Source organism: Geospiza fortis, unplaced genomic scaffold (genome assembly GCF_000277835.1).
Source record: "Geospiza fortis unplaced genomic scaffold, GeoFor_1.0 scaffold89, whole genome shotgun sequence".
Classification (NCBI taxonomy): Eukaryota; Metazoa; Chordata; class Aves; order Passeriformes; family Thraupidae; genus Geospiza; species Geospiza fortis.
Genome location: NW_005054615.1, coordinates 95,439 through 111,303, shown reverse-complemented (window position 1 = coordinate 111,303; position 15,865 = coordinate 95,439). Strand labels below are relative to the sequence as shown.

At 47.9% G+C, this 15,865-nt stretch overlaps 1 protein-coding gene across 2 annotated transcripts; it reads left to right on the top strand.

Annotated features, from left to right (window-relative positions):
• The first annotated feature begins 1,753 nt into the window (after positions 1 to 1,753).
• On the top strand, positions 1,754 to 14,929 carry ATAD1 (ATPase family AAA domain containing 1). Of its 2 annotated transcripts, none has more exons than XM_031064679.1 (9): positions 1,754 to 1,953; positions 3,205 to 3,303; positions 3,523 to 3,643; positions 5,406 to 5,606; positions 6,803 to 6,909; positions 8,649 to 8,738; positions 10,430 to 10,480; positions 12,348 to 12,454; positions 13,502 to 14,929. In XM_031064679.1, exons 1-9 carry the CDS (start codon positions 1,792 to 1,794, stop codon positions 13,620 to 13,622), a joined length of 1,059 nt encoding a protein of 352 aa, XP_030920539.1. In that variant the 5' UTR covers positions 1,754 to 1,791; the 3' UTR covers positions 13,623 to 14,929. The 2 variants fall into 2 exon arrangements, with proteins under 2 accessions (XP_030920539.1, XP_005430337.1); XM_005430280.3 differs by having other exon boundaries at positions 12,348 to 12,484.
• Positions 14,930 to 15,865: the final 936 nt, after the last annotated feature.

The following is a 15,865-nucleotide window of genomic DNA, read 5'->3' as shown; positions in this document are numbered from 1 at the left end:
GGAGCCGCTGCGGGCCCCGAGCGAGGAGCCCTCGCCTCAGGGCACACAAACGCTGAGTTCCTGCGGGTTTTAGCGTTTGTGTGGTGTTGGCGCTTCGCTCAGCCAGGTGCTGCTTCACTTCCTCTCGTGTTCAGGGTTTTCCTTTCGGTTGGCGCTCAGGGCACGCGTTGCATAAGAAGGAGGCTCCTGCACGGGGTTTTTGGGAAGGTTTTCTCCTTGCTCAGTGACTACAGAGCCCTTTAATTTGAATAAATCAGGCTGACCAGGACATGCAGAGTCCTCCAGCTCCGGGGTACTTCCTCAGATCCTTTAGTAGGGATCCAGGGATAATTTGGCTGCAGGGTGCCCTGGGGAGGAGGATCCAGGGATAATTTGGCTGCAGGGTGCCCTGGGGAGGGGGATCCAGGGATAATTTGGCTCTGGGTGCTCCAGCATTGCCCTGGCTGCCAGCTTGGGTTGGAGAGTGGCCAGGGAGTGGCAGGAGCTGCCAAAGGAATTGCTGCTGGTTTTGCCCTTGCAGAAGGAAAATGGGGCAATGCCCAAGGAGTGATTTGGGGATTCTCAAGCAGATCCCCCCCAGCAGCTGAGGAAGAGGTGGACCCTGATTTTATAAATCATTTTCCCAGTGTTTCAGCACAGTTCTTTCCTCTGTGCCCTTTGTTGCCAGGATTGAGGGTGCTGTGCTCTCTGGGCTTGGCTCCTACAGCAGCCAGGCTTTTCCCTGGATAGCTGTGTGCCACATCCAGCATTTTCAGGTTTCCAGGGATATTAATAACTCCCCATCCATCCTGCCAGGTGCAGGCTCCAGCTCTTAACCTCCTTTTAATCAAATGGGAGTCGCTGATTGCTCCTTAACGTGGCAGCCGGGTGCCTTTCCTGTCAGCTTCCTCTCAAGGAAAAAAACCTCTCTGCTTAGATCCTGGAGTTCCCTGGCTCCAGCATTCAGCACTCAGGGTCAGCAGCACTCCCAAAGTGTCAGTCTCAGTGGGAATGTCAACTTTGTGACCACTGTCAGCACAGAATCCCAGCATGGTTTGGGCTGGAAGGGACCTGGAAGCCCATCCATGGGCACCTCCCACTGTCCCAGGCTGCTCCCAGCCCCAATGTCCAGCCTGGCCTTGGGCACTGCCAGGGAGGCAGGGGCACCCCCAGCTGCTCTGGGCACCCTGTGCCAGGGCCTGCCCACCCTGCCAGGGAACAATTCCTAATTCCCAATATCCCATCCATCCCTGCCCTCTGGCACTGGGAACCCATTTTCCGTATCCCATCCCTCCATTCACCTACCCCAACTCCCTATAAAACACCTTTTATCCAACAACATTCCAACACAGTGCAGGTGTTCTTACAGCTCTGATTTTCCTTTCCTTGCCTCCCTGTGCTTCCCTTTTCCAGGGGCAGCCACAGCTGCTCTGGGAAATCCATTCCAATCATCAATCTCTTGGTTTCTTTTGGATATCCTTGAATTAATTCTTAAACCTTGGGACCTGGAAGCCCATCCATGGGCAGGGACACCTTCCACCATCCCAGGCTGCTCCAAGCCCCAAAGTCCAGCCTGGCCTTGGGCACTGCCAGGGATCCAGAGCCTGCCCAGCCTGCCAGGGGACAATTCCTCCCCAAAATCCCATCCTCTGTCAGCACGAAGCCATTCCCTGTGTCCCATCCCTCCATTCACTTATCCCAACTCCCTGCACAACACCTTTTATCCAACAACATTCCAGCACTGTGCAGGTGTTTTTCCAGCTCTGATTTCCCTTTCCTTTCCCCCCTTTTCCCCTCAGGGCAGGAAGGAGGATGGTGCACGCCGAGGCCTTCTCGCGGCCCCTGAGCCGCAACGAGGTGGTGGGGCTGATCTTCCGCCTCACCATCTTTGGGGCTGTCACCTACTTCACCATCAAATGGATGGTGGATGCCATTGACCCCACCAGGAAGCAGAAGGTGGAAGCTCAGAAGCAGGTAGGATTGCATTCTGGCAGTGTTTCCTTGGCATCTTGAGGAATGTGGGAAGCTGGAGTTCTTTAGTCAGTCTCGGGGTTGAAGTTGTTGGTCTGTTCAGGTTTTATAACAAATTGCAGTGTAGAATAACAAATTTTTATAACAAATTAAAATTTCCAGCTTGAAGTGGTGGCAAAACTGTTGGTCTGATCTGTTGCTGAAAATCAGAGCAAAGCTGTTGCTAAAATCAGAGCTGTTGGCTCTCATTTTCAGCAAGTCTGTGAGCCTCGTGCCTCCTCTGCTTCTGACACCTTTGCTGAGCAGCAGCGGCCTTAAATCATCAATCTCTTCATTAACCTTGAATTAATTCCTAATTCTTAAACCTTGACTTAATTCTTAACTTAAAAGAGAACTTGAAAGCTCTGCATTTCTGGTAATTTAGAGGCAGAGACCTCCACCAGCAGTCAAAATGCCTTGGGAAGGGGAGGGAAAAAATGAAAAGCTTCGTTGCTTATCTTGAACTGGAATAATTTGTGCTCTGGGAAAGCTTTGGGGGCCCTTCAGAACCAAAAGTTAAAGTTTTGCTTTGGAAATGTGGCAGCTTTCTTTTGGTTTGGTTCCTGACTGACAGGAATTTCACAGGTTTTGAGCAACCTAAGTCTGTGTTGGGTGGTTTTCCTTCTGTAATGAGCTTTTCAGTTGAAAACCAACTTTCCCAATAGGTTCAGTGCCAGCTGTTATCTAAGAGACTGCACTGTCCCAAAACCCTGTTGGACTTACTGCAAGTTTGAGCAGAAAGAGAAACTGAATTGTGCAATTGTGTTGGCACAATGAGTTTTCCTTGTAAATGAGGGAAAACCCACTGGACACATATTAGCAATTGACTGGCTTCTGGGAATTTAAAAATACATTAATCTCTCCTTGATTCATGTGAAATACACAAATCTCTCTAAGTGCTCTGGAGGTTGGGGGGCACACTCTGTGTTTTAAGGTTTGTTTTGGTTGTTTTTTAGGTCATAGCAGAGGAGTTGTGGGTTTGGGCATGTGAGGGTCCAAGCATTTGTCTGATGGGAACTGAGACATCTGACTTGGTTTCACTCAAGTGACAATAAAGTCATTAGGAAACAGCAGAACCTTCTGCTTAAAACAAGATTTCGCCTCTTAGGGAGAAGCTTTTCAAACCACAACCAGCAGTTCTTTAAAAAAGCTGATTTCTGAGTGAAGCATTCCATTTCTTTCCTTTGATTTTCCTGCTGTTTGGTTTCCCCCCAGGCTGAAAAGCTGATGAAGCAGATAGGAGTGAAGAATGTCAAGCTGACTGAGTATGAGATGAGCATTGCTGCCCACCTGGTGGACCCACTCAGCATGCATGTGAGCAACTTCCCTGCAAAATCCCCCTTTGTCCCTGGCTTGCATTATTTGCACCTCTGTGGAAATACACAGGGAATATTCCTATGACCTAAAACTGCATCACAGAGAGCAGAGAGTTTTAATCCCTTTTTTATTTTCAAGGCACTCTTTGAAGGTGGTGGGTGATTTTCCTTGGCAGGATCACTGCTGATCATTCCCAACACTGTTTTTCCCTTGCAGGTGACCTGGAGTGATATTGCAGGCTTAGATGATGTCATCACAGATTTGAAAGACACTGTCATTTTGCCCATCAAGAAGAAATATTTGTTTGAGAATTCCAGGCTCCTACAGCCCCCAAAAGGTAGGAAGGGAATGTGGTGGATTCACACCTTGGTATTTGAAATATAAAAGGTGCAGTTTTTCAGAAAGGGAAGAGGAAGTGGGTTGCTAGGTCAAAGTGCAAACATCAGGACCAGTGCCAGGGAAAACCCTCAGATTTTCCCTCTTCCCCTGCTTTGGTGAAGAAGTTTTATCTGAATAATGAAGCAGTAGCTTGATTTTGGTTATGATGGTCCATTTTTGTGCACTAATCACAGAATCATGAAATAATTTGGCTTGGGAGGACCTTAAAGCCCATCAGTGCCATGGCAGGGACACCTTCCACTGTCCCAAGCTGCTCCAGGCGGGCCCTGGGCACTGCCAGGGATCCAGGGGCAGCCCCAGCTGCTCTGGGCACCCTGTGCCAGGGAACAATTCCTAATTCCCAATATCCCATCCAGCCCTGCCCTCTGGCAGCATGAAGCCATTCCCTGGCACTCCAGCCATTACAATCCATGTATCCTGCATTTTTAACTGCCTCAATTGCCATTTTCATTGTCTTTACACCCTGTGTTGTCCTTTGGCAGAGTTGAGCTCTAGCTCTGCTCTTTGACACTCCTAGAAATTGCCATCATTCAGCGGGACAGACATCCCTTTTTTCCTCTGGAGATCCCTTGATTCTCTCTGCAGTTGGGTTACACAGCCTTAAGGCAGATGGAAGATTCATTTTCCACAGTAAAACACAAGTTGGACTCTGCTGAAATCCCTACAGACATATTTGGTGTATGTTACTGAAGAAAAAGAGAAAAAAAGATCAGAATTTAAACCTAAAATGTGGTACAAACACCCAAGTTTACAGCTTTGTTCCCTGGAATATTGATTTCTGGAGCTCTCAATTACTGCCTGGGTCTGTGAGCACCTCAAGGGTGCTCACAAGGGATGGAAAATGCAGCACTTTGGTGGCTGGTTTAGTTTTTCCAGGCTGCTTTCTGTGGAAGTCACAAACTGAAGCTGTCTGGAAAATTACATGAATGCCATGATCTAATAAGCTGAAGGAAAAAATGATTTTTTTTAATTTATCTTTTTAAAGCAGATTTTCCAGCTCAGGCTGCTCCCCAGTTTTATGAGTGGCTTGTGCTGGGTGTTAATAGGAAGTCACTGCTCCAGAGTAATGATGTTTGTGGGCATCACTCACATAAACAGAGAAAAAAACCTCAATAATTCCCTGTGTTTTGGGTTCTTTTAACTGAATGTTGCTCTTGAAATTGTTTTCTTTGTGACTGTTTAGAAAAACGCTCCTGTGAATTCTTGCACTGTGACAAGTTTAAAAATAATACAAGATGTCATGTTTAATTGTGGGTAATTTGTTTAAACTGTCTGTGGGTCTGTTGTGTGATGGATTTTTCCTTTCCTCACTCCTCTGTGCTAAGTTTTATTAGCAGGGCTGGAAGGAGCTGTAAAGAAAGCCTGCCAGGACATAAATAGGGGTTAATTTTCTGTAACCTTTATGGTCCTGGGAATGGAATAAAATGGACTCATGGAGTGGTTTGGGTTGGAAGGGACCTTGAAGATGATGTTGCAGCCCTACAATAAATCAGTCATCTCTCAGATGTCTCCTCTCAGCTTCACCCTCCCTGTCTAAAAAGGGGGAAAATTCCCCCTCAGGGAATTGTAATTTAATAGGGATTACCTTCAAACCTCTGATTGATGGAATAGATTTCTTACCTTTTAATACCTGGATTAAACTCGAGCCTGGACATCCCCAGGCCTGTCCTAGCAAAGCATTAACACTGTGAATTTTCCAGGAGTTCTTCTCTATGGCCCCCCTGGATGTGGGAAAACCCTGATTGCCAAAGCCACTGCCAAGGAAGCTGGGTGTAGGTTCATCAACCTCCAGCCCTCCACGCTGACAGATAAATGGTATGGAGAATCCCAAAAACTGGCTGCTGCTGTCTTCTCCCTGGCCATAAAGCTCCAGCCATCCATCATTTTTATTGATGAAATAGGTAAAAATCTCTTTTTTTTTTTTATCAGTAGCCATAGCAGAGTGACATTGAACTGTAGGCTCAGTGATGTATGGATCTGCTGTCATCTTTTCCTTCAGAAGAGTGAAGGCTCAGGAAGAGAAATAGAATTGTAAAGGAGTGGTGGCACATTAGGAAAAACAAAAAACAATGTTTTTTTTTTTCCTGGTGGTAGTGGGGGAATTCACAAGTAAAACAAATTCCTACTTATTTTTTGTTCATGAGGAAACCCAGTAACAAATACACTTCAGTGCTTCTGCTGTCAGGGCACATACTGGGAAGTAAAATATGGTTTTAGGAGAGCTCTGGAATGGGGATTTCATAGGGCTGAAGAGTAGGAGGGGAGGTGTGGAAACCCAGGGCACTGGGAATATTTCTGTGTCTGCTCTGGGGGGCTCTGACCCCCAGGGCAGCACTGACTCTGACCCTCATTCATGGAGAAAGTTTCCTAAACTCCAGAACAGACCAGAACCCACAAAAGTGTGCAATAGAGTATAGAGAGCAGTGTAGGTGTTATCACTAGGTGAGAAATTGAGGTTTTGGGATTTTTAGTGTGTTGTGGATGGGAGCAAGATGGAGGGCACAGGGTGTCATCCTGGGTTTCTTCTTCATGATGTTTCTTCCTCCTTCTCCATGGGTTTGGGTGGCATTTTGTAATTGGGCAGAAAAGTCCCCATTGCAGCTCTGTGGGATCAGTTATTGGGTTAAAAGGGAAAATAATCCAGGTGTCAGTTCTTAATTGGATAGTTTAGTCTTAAAAGCCCTTGGAACAAGAGATTGTTGGCCATTTTGTGCCTTCTAATGAAAAGCTGCAGAACTCACAGTAGTGAGGCTGTTTCACTGATAAGAAATAATAAACCCCTGAGTCTGAACATGAACGTTCAAGTGCCTTCAATGCAGACCTAGAGAAGCCAACAGGGAGGCTGCTTTCCATGAGTTCAGGAAGGTGAAAATTTGGAGCACAGGATGTGGGGCAATCCTGTGATGGTACATGCTTGTGTGGTGTCCTTTGAAAGGGGAGCTTAGGAGTGCAGGAGAATCCACTTTCACCCTTAGCAGCACTTGTTGTTTGCTGACAGTGGTGATGAAAAATGCATTTATGAGATGAGAGAGCAGCCCAGGAGTGCATTCCTGTGGGGAATGGGGTTGGCAGTGACTGCTTCCTTGCTTTGGCCCAGATTCCTTCCTGAGGAACCGATCCAGCACCGACCACGAGGCCACAGCCATGATGAAAGCCCAGTTCATGAGCCTGTGGGATGGGCTGGACACTGACTACAACTGCCAGGTGAGCCCTCAGGGTGCTGGGAGGAGGGATGCCATTCCCTCAGCTGGGATATTGGGGCTGGAGCTGCTTGGGAACAGGGATTGCCAAGGGTTCTTTACCTGTCGGTGATTCCCAGCACTTCATGGGAATGAGGGGAGTTGTGTCCACAGGTTCTTCCTGACAAGATTGGCTTTGTGCTTAGTTTGGTTTCAATCAAGAAGTGCAGATGAGATGGGTTGGGCTTTAAGGTGCCTCCCATCCCAAACCATTCTGGGAGTGTAAAAACTTGAATATTGCAGAAAGCCAGCATGCCATGGTGTCACCTGGGATAATCTTCTTAAAGCCCTTAAACAGGATTTTTATTCTCTGAGTTGAAAATTTTCAGCCTTTTAATGTGTATTTTTCCATAAATGGAAAAGTCCTCCTCTCCCAAGCTTGTGCTAAAGATGTTTTTCAGCTGATTTTTTTCCTAAAATGAGTAAAAACCAGTGATGTGTGTGTACTGAGAAGGGTTAAAGCTTCCCATTAGTAAAAAGCAATTGTATGAACCCTTCACTGGAAACTGATATATCTTCCAAGCACAGTGCATTACCTTTTTTACCCAACACACTGACAATTCCTTGGAGCAAATGAAATTATTCATTCCCTGCAGTGAGACAATTTGGGGTCTCTCAAGCTCAGCAGTGTTGCCTTTTGTAAGAAAAACAAGAATCCCAAATGCTTGGAGGAAATTGTAAGGGAGTGTTGAGGTGGATGTGCTGATCCCACCTGGAAACCACATTCAGCTGTGAGCTAAACCTGCTGAGGATGGATCTGAAGTGTGGCAGGTGAAGAATATTCTTTTTAGCTGAAAATAATGCCCAGAGAAGTGTGGATCATCCCCGAGCCAGCAATGCCAGTGCCTCTAGGTGGCAGGGTGACTCTGCCGGGCCACCAACCCTGCTGGCTCTCCTTCCTGGAGCTGCTGGGCCTGGCCCAAAGGCAGGAGCAGGGCAGCAGAGCCCTGGAGCCCAGGTTAATCACAATCACCGTGCTGTTTGTCACTGTCCTGGAGCCCAGGTTAATCACAATCACCCTGCTGTTTGTCACTCTCCTGGCTGGGTGTTTACCATGTACACAGCTTAGAGTAAGAAATGGGAGAACAAGGCAGCTGTGAATGGGGAGTAAATTTGTTCTGGAGTTAAGAGCTGGAGTGCTCCAGGGAGGTAAACACTGTCCTGGTGTTGGGCTTGCCTTGGACACCTTTAACCCACTGCTGACCTGGAGCTCCTGGAATGCTTTTTTGAATGTTTAAAAGACACCATGTGGGCACCAGGTGATCCCCTTGCCATGGTGGTCTCCTGGAAGATGTCCCTGCTCATGGAGGGTTTAAAACAAGATGACCTTGGAGGTCTTCTCCAACCCAAAACCTTCTGTGATTCTTTTTCCAGCACAGCACAAAACCACCACATTTTTAACACCTTCCTGAAACATCTCCTTTTGAACTCCACCAGGAACTAAAAGTGACATCACAAGCAGAAGTTTTAAGTTCCTCCTTAGGGTTTGAAATTTCAAGTTGGACTCATTGAAATCTCCCCCCAGGTGGTGTTTGTGGCACCAGGGCTGCCCTTGCTGAGATCACTGCCAGGAAACCTTTATGTAACTTCTCCAAATGTTGATGCTGTTGATAAAGTGGGGGACATCCCTGGCTGGTGTTGTCACTCCCAGCCTGTGGATGTTTCCCAGCTCTGGTTTCAGTGGTGTCTCTTGGTGTCACACAGGTGATTGTGATGGGAGCCACCAACAGGCCCCAGGACCTGGACTCTGCCATCATGAGGAGGATGCCCACCCGCTTCCACATCAACCAGCCTGTGAGTCCTGCCTGCCTGCCCCTCCAGGCAGCAGATCCACAGCTCTGGGGCTTTTCCTCCAGGAAATGCTGCCTCCTGCTCAGCTGGGTTTAGGGGTTTTTGAAGCACATCCATAACTTGGATTTTTAAGGTGAAGTTTTGATCTCTTGGGTCTTTTATCTGAAACAACACCATGAGCTGCCCAGCCCTGCTTTCCTCTGGGAATGGAGCTGTTTGGATGCTGCACACTGGAGAGGGCTGGTTTGTAATTAAGTTCTGCTCAGGCCTTTCCACAGCAGCCAGTGTGGAAAACCTGCCTGTGATGGGCTTGGCATGAGATGGATTTCAGCACCCAAACCATTCCATGATTCTGTGATTTATTAAGTTCTTTATCAATTGTCCTTGCTCCAAAGGTTGCTCTTGCCATCCTTTTCCAGCAATTTCAGTCACCTTTGAATGCCTGCTGATGTGACCAGACATTTTTGTGTCAGTGTTATCAGGAGTTCATTTGTGCTTGAATTCCCTTCTGGCTACAGAAATCATGATCCATTTTTGCTGAAACCCAGAGAGCAAACTGGAGGAGTAAAATTCTTCTTGATTGTGCAAGAGAGGAGTTGTGTTCCCACGCCTGTGTTGTTGGAACTGACTTTCACTCCATGGGAGTGGATCCCTTTGGGAACAGCATTTATAACCTGTGTAACATTCATAAGCTGTGCTTCCACACCTGTTCCACACACCTTCCTCCTCTCCAGCTGTTCCTGCAGTTAGCAGGGGGCAAGGATGTGGATTTGAGAACTTTGTGGTGTTATTCTATCAAGCCCCACCTTTAGAAGGATGAATTATGTGCCCTGGGAGATTACAGGGATTGGCTCCCTCTCCCAGGAGAACAGATCTTCCTTACCCCCTAGAGCCCTGCCATGAGCTTACTGCTCCTCTGGGCTTTGTGAGCAGCCCAGACTGGCCCTGACTCTCACTGCAGGTGGAATAATTGATGTGCTGTGGGTTGGGAACTGGCATGGACAGCAGGGAAAGCCTCGCAGATTTTATAACTGAGTTTGAGATGAAAAGGCCCCAAATTACTCATCAAAAATTGCCTGCAAAGCAGAGGGAAATGGCAGGAGTGGGTTTTGGGACAGAATGGCAACTTTTCAGCTACCAGATTGTCTGTGGGGGGATTTTTCCCCTTTTTAATGATGGAAGTGAGGTTTGGCAGGCACAAAACCCAGTGTTTGTTCCCTGTGTTTGACCTTCCTAGGAAGGATCTGCTCAGGCCTCAGCTGATTCTTCAGTAACCTCCAGCACTGAGTGAGACACAAAATTTTGCCTCTAAACCCCTCATTTTGGGGCTGTGTAAAGCAGGATCAGGTGTGCAGACAGCAGAGTTCTGAGAAACTCATGTGGGCTCCTGGGAAAAGGGGTCACTGTTGCTGGGATCCAGTTTTTGCCAGGCAGGAGTGGGGTTTAGTGCAGGATATACCAATGGGATGTGCGGGGTTTCTGTGGGGTTTTGGTGGAGTTTGGAATCACACAGTGTGTGATTTATTTGGTTTGGAATTTCCCAAGCATCACCTGTGGAAGGGAATTTGCCATCAGAGAGGTTTCCTCAGTGTGTGTCACATGTCCTGGGGGAGGGAACTGAAGGGACTGAAAGCCCTAGGATGTCACAAGTGTTCATTTTTGTCCTCTGGTAACTTCAGTCTCTCCTGTTTCAGGCTCTGAAGCAAAGAGAGGCCATCTTGAAGCTGATTTTGAAGAATGAAAATGTGAGTACCCTCCTGTTAGTGGCTCATGGCTGCATTGCTGCCACCAGTGGGTTTGTAATTGCCTGCCTTGCAGTGAGGCTGAGATGATCTGCCAGGGCACTTCTGCTGAGAACTTGGGAATCTTTTGTGGGTTTAGGTGTGGCCTGACATTAAAGCCCTGCAGTTGGCTCCTTTGTGAGCAGGAGCCTTGGCTTGTGTGAATCACCCCCTCTGAGCAGAGTGACTCCATTTCTGTCTCCATTTGCTTGTTCTGCTACAAGAGAAGAGATTTCTTTCTCTAAAGAAGGTGCAGGTGATTCATGTTTGGATCAGGGAAGGAAATTTCAAGGAATTCAAGAGGATGCTGACTCTTTAACTCTTTCTTGGCTCAACTCAAGTGAGGAGGAATGGCTTTTTTTGACAGTGCTGCTTTTGATCCATAATTCAGATTTCAGGGAAGGATGAGGTGTGAGTACACCTGGAAGTGTCTGTGGCAGGATAGGGAATCCCTGTCCTCAGAGCTTCCTCCCAAATTTAATCAGTAACACTAATTGCCTTCAAGTTTATGTTGCAAAGTGTCTGTAGGCTGAGCTCCAGCCTAATAAATATAATTTATTAGTAAAACCAACTTAAATTTTTTAAGAGGCCTGAAAATGGCAGCTCACCAGCAGGGAACCACACAAATTTGTTTTTCAGGGAGATAAAAAACCAGCCTGTATTGGCTATCCCACAGGAAGAGGAATTGGATCTCTGAAGCTCAGACTTCACATGGCAAGGGGAGTCCTGCCCTCCCTTTTCCTTGCCTGGCTTAAACCATGGAATAGTTTCCCTCTTGAAAGAAGTCATCCCTGAATGTCAGCCTTTTATTAGACTGCCTTGGATTTAACTTTTTGAAAAAGAAATACTGATGCACGTGGTGGGGAAGGAATCAGAAATTCCATAGAAAGATGGAATAAACCTGAGGTGTTGCCTGGCAAGAGTTCAGCCTGACCCAGTGCACCGAGTTAGACGCAAAATTTTGCCTCTAAACCCCCCAGTTTGGGGCTGTGCAAAGCAGGATCAGGTGTGCAGACAGCAGAGTTCTGAGAAACTCCTGGGAAAAGGGGTCACTGTTGCTGGGATCCAGTTTTTGCCAGGCAGGAGTGTGGTTAGTACAGGATATACCAATGCTCAGGGCTTCCAGGGATGTATCCACAAGGACATGCCAAGTACAGGGTGGTTGCTGTGGTGGTGTTCACAGGGGTCCCAGGATGAGGGGAGAGATGAGAATCTTGACTCCATGTTTCAGGAGGCTGATTTATTATTTTATGATATATATATATTATATTAAAAGAAAATTGTATATTAAAACTCTACTAAAAGAATAGAAGAAAAGGATTTCATCAGAAGGCAGGAAAGGAAAGGAAAGGAAAGGAAAGGAAAGGAAAGGAAAGGAAAGGAAAGGAAAGGAAAGGAAAGGAAAGGAAAGGAAAGGAAAGGAAAGGAAAGGAAAGGAATCTTGTGACTGCTCACAGCCTCGACACAGGTGGCTGTCATTGGTCATCAAGTAAAAGCAATTTCACATGCTGGGTAAACAATTCTCCAAATCACATTCCAAAGCAGCAAAACATGGAGAAGCTGAACCTTCTCAGCTTCTCAGGAGAAAAGATCCTAATGAAAGGATTTTTCATAAAATATGTCTGTGACAGGTTGGGGTTTTGGGGGGGGTTGGAGCCAATGGCAGAGTTTGATGAGCTGACACATGTGACAGTGTGAACCCCTTGGAGGTTCCAAGAGCAAGGGAATAATTCAGCTCCCCAAAAATGCCAAATGAAGATGATCTCAGACTGTTGTAGAGCAGAGCCAGTGGCTTTGGAGTGTCCCTGGGCTGAGCTGGATCTCCCCACAGGTGGACAGCCACGTGGACCTGCTGCAGGTGGCCAAGGAGACGGATGGTTTCTCGGGCAGTGACCTGAAGGAGATGTGCCGGGACGCGGCGCTGCTCTGCGTGCGGGAGTACGTCAACAACGCCTGCGAGGAGGACGTGTACGTGGGGCTGCTGCACCCTCACTGCTGCTGCTCTGGGGCTGGGCTTGCCCACAGGGTCACACACTGCTGCACTGTCCTGCTGCCACGCCCAGCTGGCACTGTACACAACCCCTCACAGCTCAGCTGCTGTTGTTGCTTTTGGCTCCGAAAATAAGCTCAGCGCCTTGGTTGTTCCAAGGTGCCCAAGCTGGAGGTGGCCTGAGCCAGCAAATCCTGCTGCTGCACTGGTTAGTGCCAGGCTTCAGTCCACCAGCTCCTGAGCCACCAGGTCCTGCTGCTGCCACGGTGCTGGGACATCCCTGTGGTATTTGCCATGCCTGCAGCAATCCTGGGTGCATGGAGGGGCTGGAGCGTGTCCAGGGAAGGGGAAGGAGCTCGAGCCCCAGGAGGGGCACTAAAAATGGAGCTCCATCTCTCTCTCTACAAGGCCTTTTAAGGATAAACTGTCCAATTAAGAAATGACACCTGAATTATTTTTACTTTTAATTCAATAACCAACCACCCATGGCCTGCAATGCAAACGTTCTTATCCAGTTACACAAAACAACCCAAACCCATGGAGAAGAAGGTGAAGAAGGACCAGCCTCAGCCTGAAAACATTCATCTTGTTTATACATATTACTGTATTCTAAAACCTTAAACTCTAACTTTTCTACCATTTGATATTCCACTTCTATTCAAACTCCACACCCATAATCCCAGTTCTATCATTCCATTTTGGAATTCATGCTCAGGCCTTGCCAGGGGCTGCCCAGGCAGCTTTGCAGTGCCCAGCCCTGCAGGTGTCCCAGGAAGGGCTGGAGGTGGCACTCAGTGCTCTGGGCTGGGGACAAGGTGGGCCCTGGGCACAGCTGGGACCCCATGGGCTGGCAGGGATTTTCCAGCCTCAGTGGTTCTGTGATTCCATCATGACTCTGGGTCCATGCAGAGCTGCTGTTTGCAGGGATGGCTGCTGAGGGTTGGCACAGCTGTCCCAGCCCCTGGCCCCTCACCTGGCTGTTGTCTCTCCCCCAGGCACGATGAAGATGAGATCCGGCCCGTGCAGCAGCAGGATCTCCAAAGGGCCATCGAGAAGATGAGGAAATCCAAGGATGTTTCCATGCAGAACCTGGCCATGGAGATCGTGTTTGATTAAGACAAAAGAGTGTGTTTGCAGTTCCTGATGTGATTTAGTTTGACTTCTGTAATCAGTTAGCAAAACCAGTGTCAGGGGGTGGGAGCAGGGGTGGCAAAAGGAGTTCTGTTCCTGGAATCGTTTTTATACAACAAGAACCTCTTAAGTTATTGCAATTCCAACTGGGAGTGGAAGCACAGATCATGAGTGGAACAATTCAGCCCAGACCAAGAGCGAGTGCCTGCGTGCTGTCCCCAGGGATGCCCTGGAGCCTCCCAGCAGGAGTGGGTGCTCCCAGGGCCAGGGGCAGGGCCTGGCACGGGCTGTGTGTGTACAGATGGGTGTGTGAGTGCAGGACCTGTACATAGCCACACTTTTTTTTATATATAGACATAATCTGTAGATAACTTGAGTATGGAAAATCTTTTCTACTTCCTTCCTGAAGCAAACCAAATCAGAAGCTGTATAGGGGAAAGATTCCTCGATACTCAGTTCACTTCTACCTTTTAGCAGCAAATGCCAGGATAGAAACTGCTCCTAGAACAAAGCAACATTTGAAATGCTACTGATTTTTCTTCCACATGACCACTTGAAATCTGGTGCCATTTAGTCAAGATAGTAAACTACTCCGTGAGAATGTTTGAATGCTTTTAATTTTTTTATGAATTCTGCTTTTGAAGGCTTTTTAAATGAAGGCTGATTTTATTTTTGGTTTTCCCTTGCTGTGCGCAGTTAGAGTAGAATCCCACTTGCTCTTTCCTAAAGCCCTCTGAGCTCTCTGAGCTCCTGTGCACTGTCCCCAGGACTTGCTTCTCCCTCAGTCTCTGCAAGCCCCGCGGTGGCACCATCCCCTGGAGTGTCACAGCCCTGAGGCACAGCGGGGACACTGTGTGATGTTTGACTCTGTCCCATGCTCAGATCTCTGAATTTAAAGAGGAGGAAATGGGTTTTGGGCTTATTGATGTGCTTTAGCAATGTGCTGTCCTTGCTGGTACCAGTTCTGGTGAATTCTTGTAACGTTCTGTTGCGATAAAGGCCAAGGGTTACGAATGTGAGTGGCAAAAATAGTTTGGGGGTTTTTTTTGGTGAAGTTATTGTCAGAGATAGACAAGAACTTGAGGTTTCTTCATATAATGCTATGAACTGTGCACTAATTGACCCCAAATCTGTAAAGGGAATTAAATGTTCAAAGCCCAGGGATGGGATGCTGTGTCACAGCTCTACTGCCTGTGAGGGGAGGGAAACATTGGAGGCACAGAATGATGTAAAACCAAATGCACTGCAAAGGAAAATAAAGTGAAATAAGGAGGGCTGGAGCCCTGCCATGACACGGTGTCAGGGGCTGGTGACAGTGTCCCTCAAGCTCAGCCTGCTCCCTGCTGTCCTGCCCTCTGGAATGCTGGCTGGGTGATGCTGCAGGGCTGAGTTTTTCCCAGTTTAGTCCTAAAACAAAATGGGAGGGGGAAGATAAAAGTAATTGAATAATTGCTTAGACTTCTTCCCTGTATCCAAAGCAATGGCAGATGCACAATGGTTTAACACAGAGGTGCAGGAATTTAGGCACAGTGGAACTGCTGGGATATGGAAATGAGAAAAGTCTGGGATCTGGGGTGTTAATCCCATAAATCAGTGCTGGGGCTGGGTGAGCCTGGGATCCAGGAATGAGTCCAGGGGAGGCACCAGGATCGGCAGAGGGATGGAGCAGCTCTGCTGGGAGGAAAGGCTGGCACAGCTGGGGCTGCTCACCTGGACAGGAGAAGCTTTGGGGTGACCAAATTGTGGCCTGAAGGAGCTGCAGGAAACATGGAGAGAGACTCTGTACAAGGGATGGAGGGACAGGACACAGGGAATGGGTTCCACTGCCAAAGGACAGGGCTGGATGGGATATTGGGAATCAGGGTGGGCAGGCCCTGGCACAGGGTGCCCAGAGCAGCTGGGGCTGCCCCTGCATCCCTGGCAGTGCCCAAGGCCAGGCTGGATGGGGCTTGGAGCCACCTGGGACAGTGACACCTGAGAAATGCCAGCCTGGGGAGCTCCTCCTGCCCCTCCTGCCTCTATTGCTGGCTCCTTCTCATTTCCTCCAGTGGCTGATAACAGCGATACTGCCCCATATCACCCATATTTTCATTTTCTCCAGGAAATATCTGGTAAAAGGGCAGTAGTACAGGTTGCTGGCTCTTCAGCTGCACATCAGACTGCACCAAGTGCTAGAGGGCTGTTTGTACTTAATTTTCAGGCTGTTTCCTGCTCGGTAAAACCCCAGT

What these genes read in the sequence shown, in the direction of transcription:
- ATAD1 (XM_005430280.3), top strand. Translation starts at nt 1,792, where the DNA reads ATGGTGCACGCCGAGGCCTTCTCGCGGCCCCTGAGCCGCAACGAGGTG. An exon ending in CATTTTTATTGATGAAATAG is followed by an intron (nt 5,607 to 6,802) that starts GTAAAAATCTCT and finishes GCTTTGGCCCAG; the next exon opens with ATTCCTTCCTGAGGAACCGA. An exon ending in GCTTCCACATCAACCAGCCT is followed by an intron (nt 8,739 to 10,429) that starts GTGAGTCCTGCC and finishes CTCCTGTTTCAG; the next exon opens with GCTCTGAAGCAAAGAGAGGC.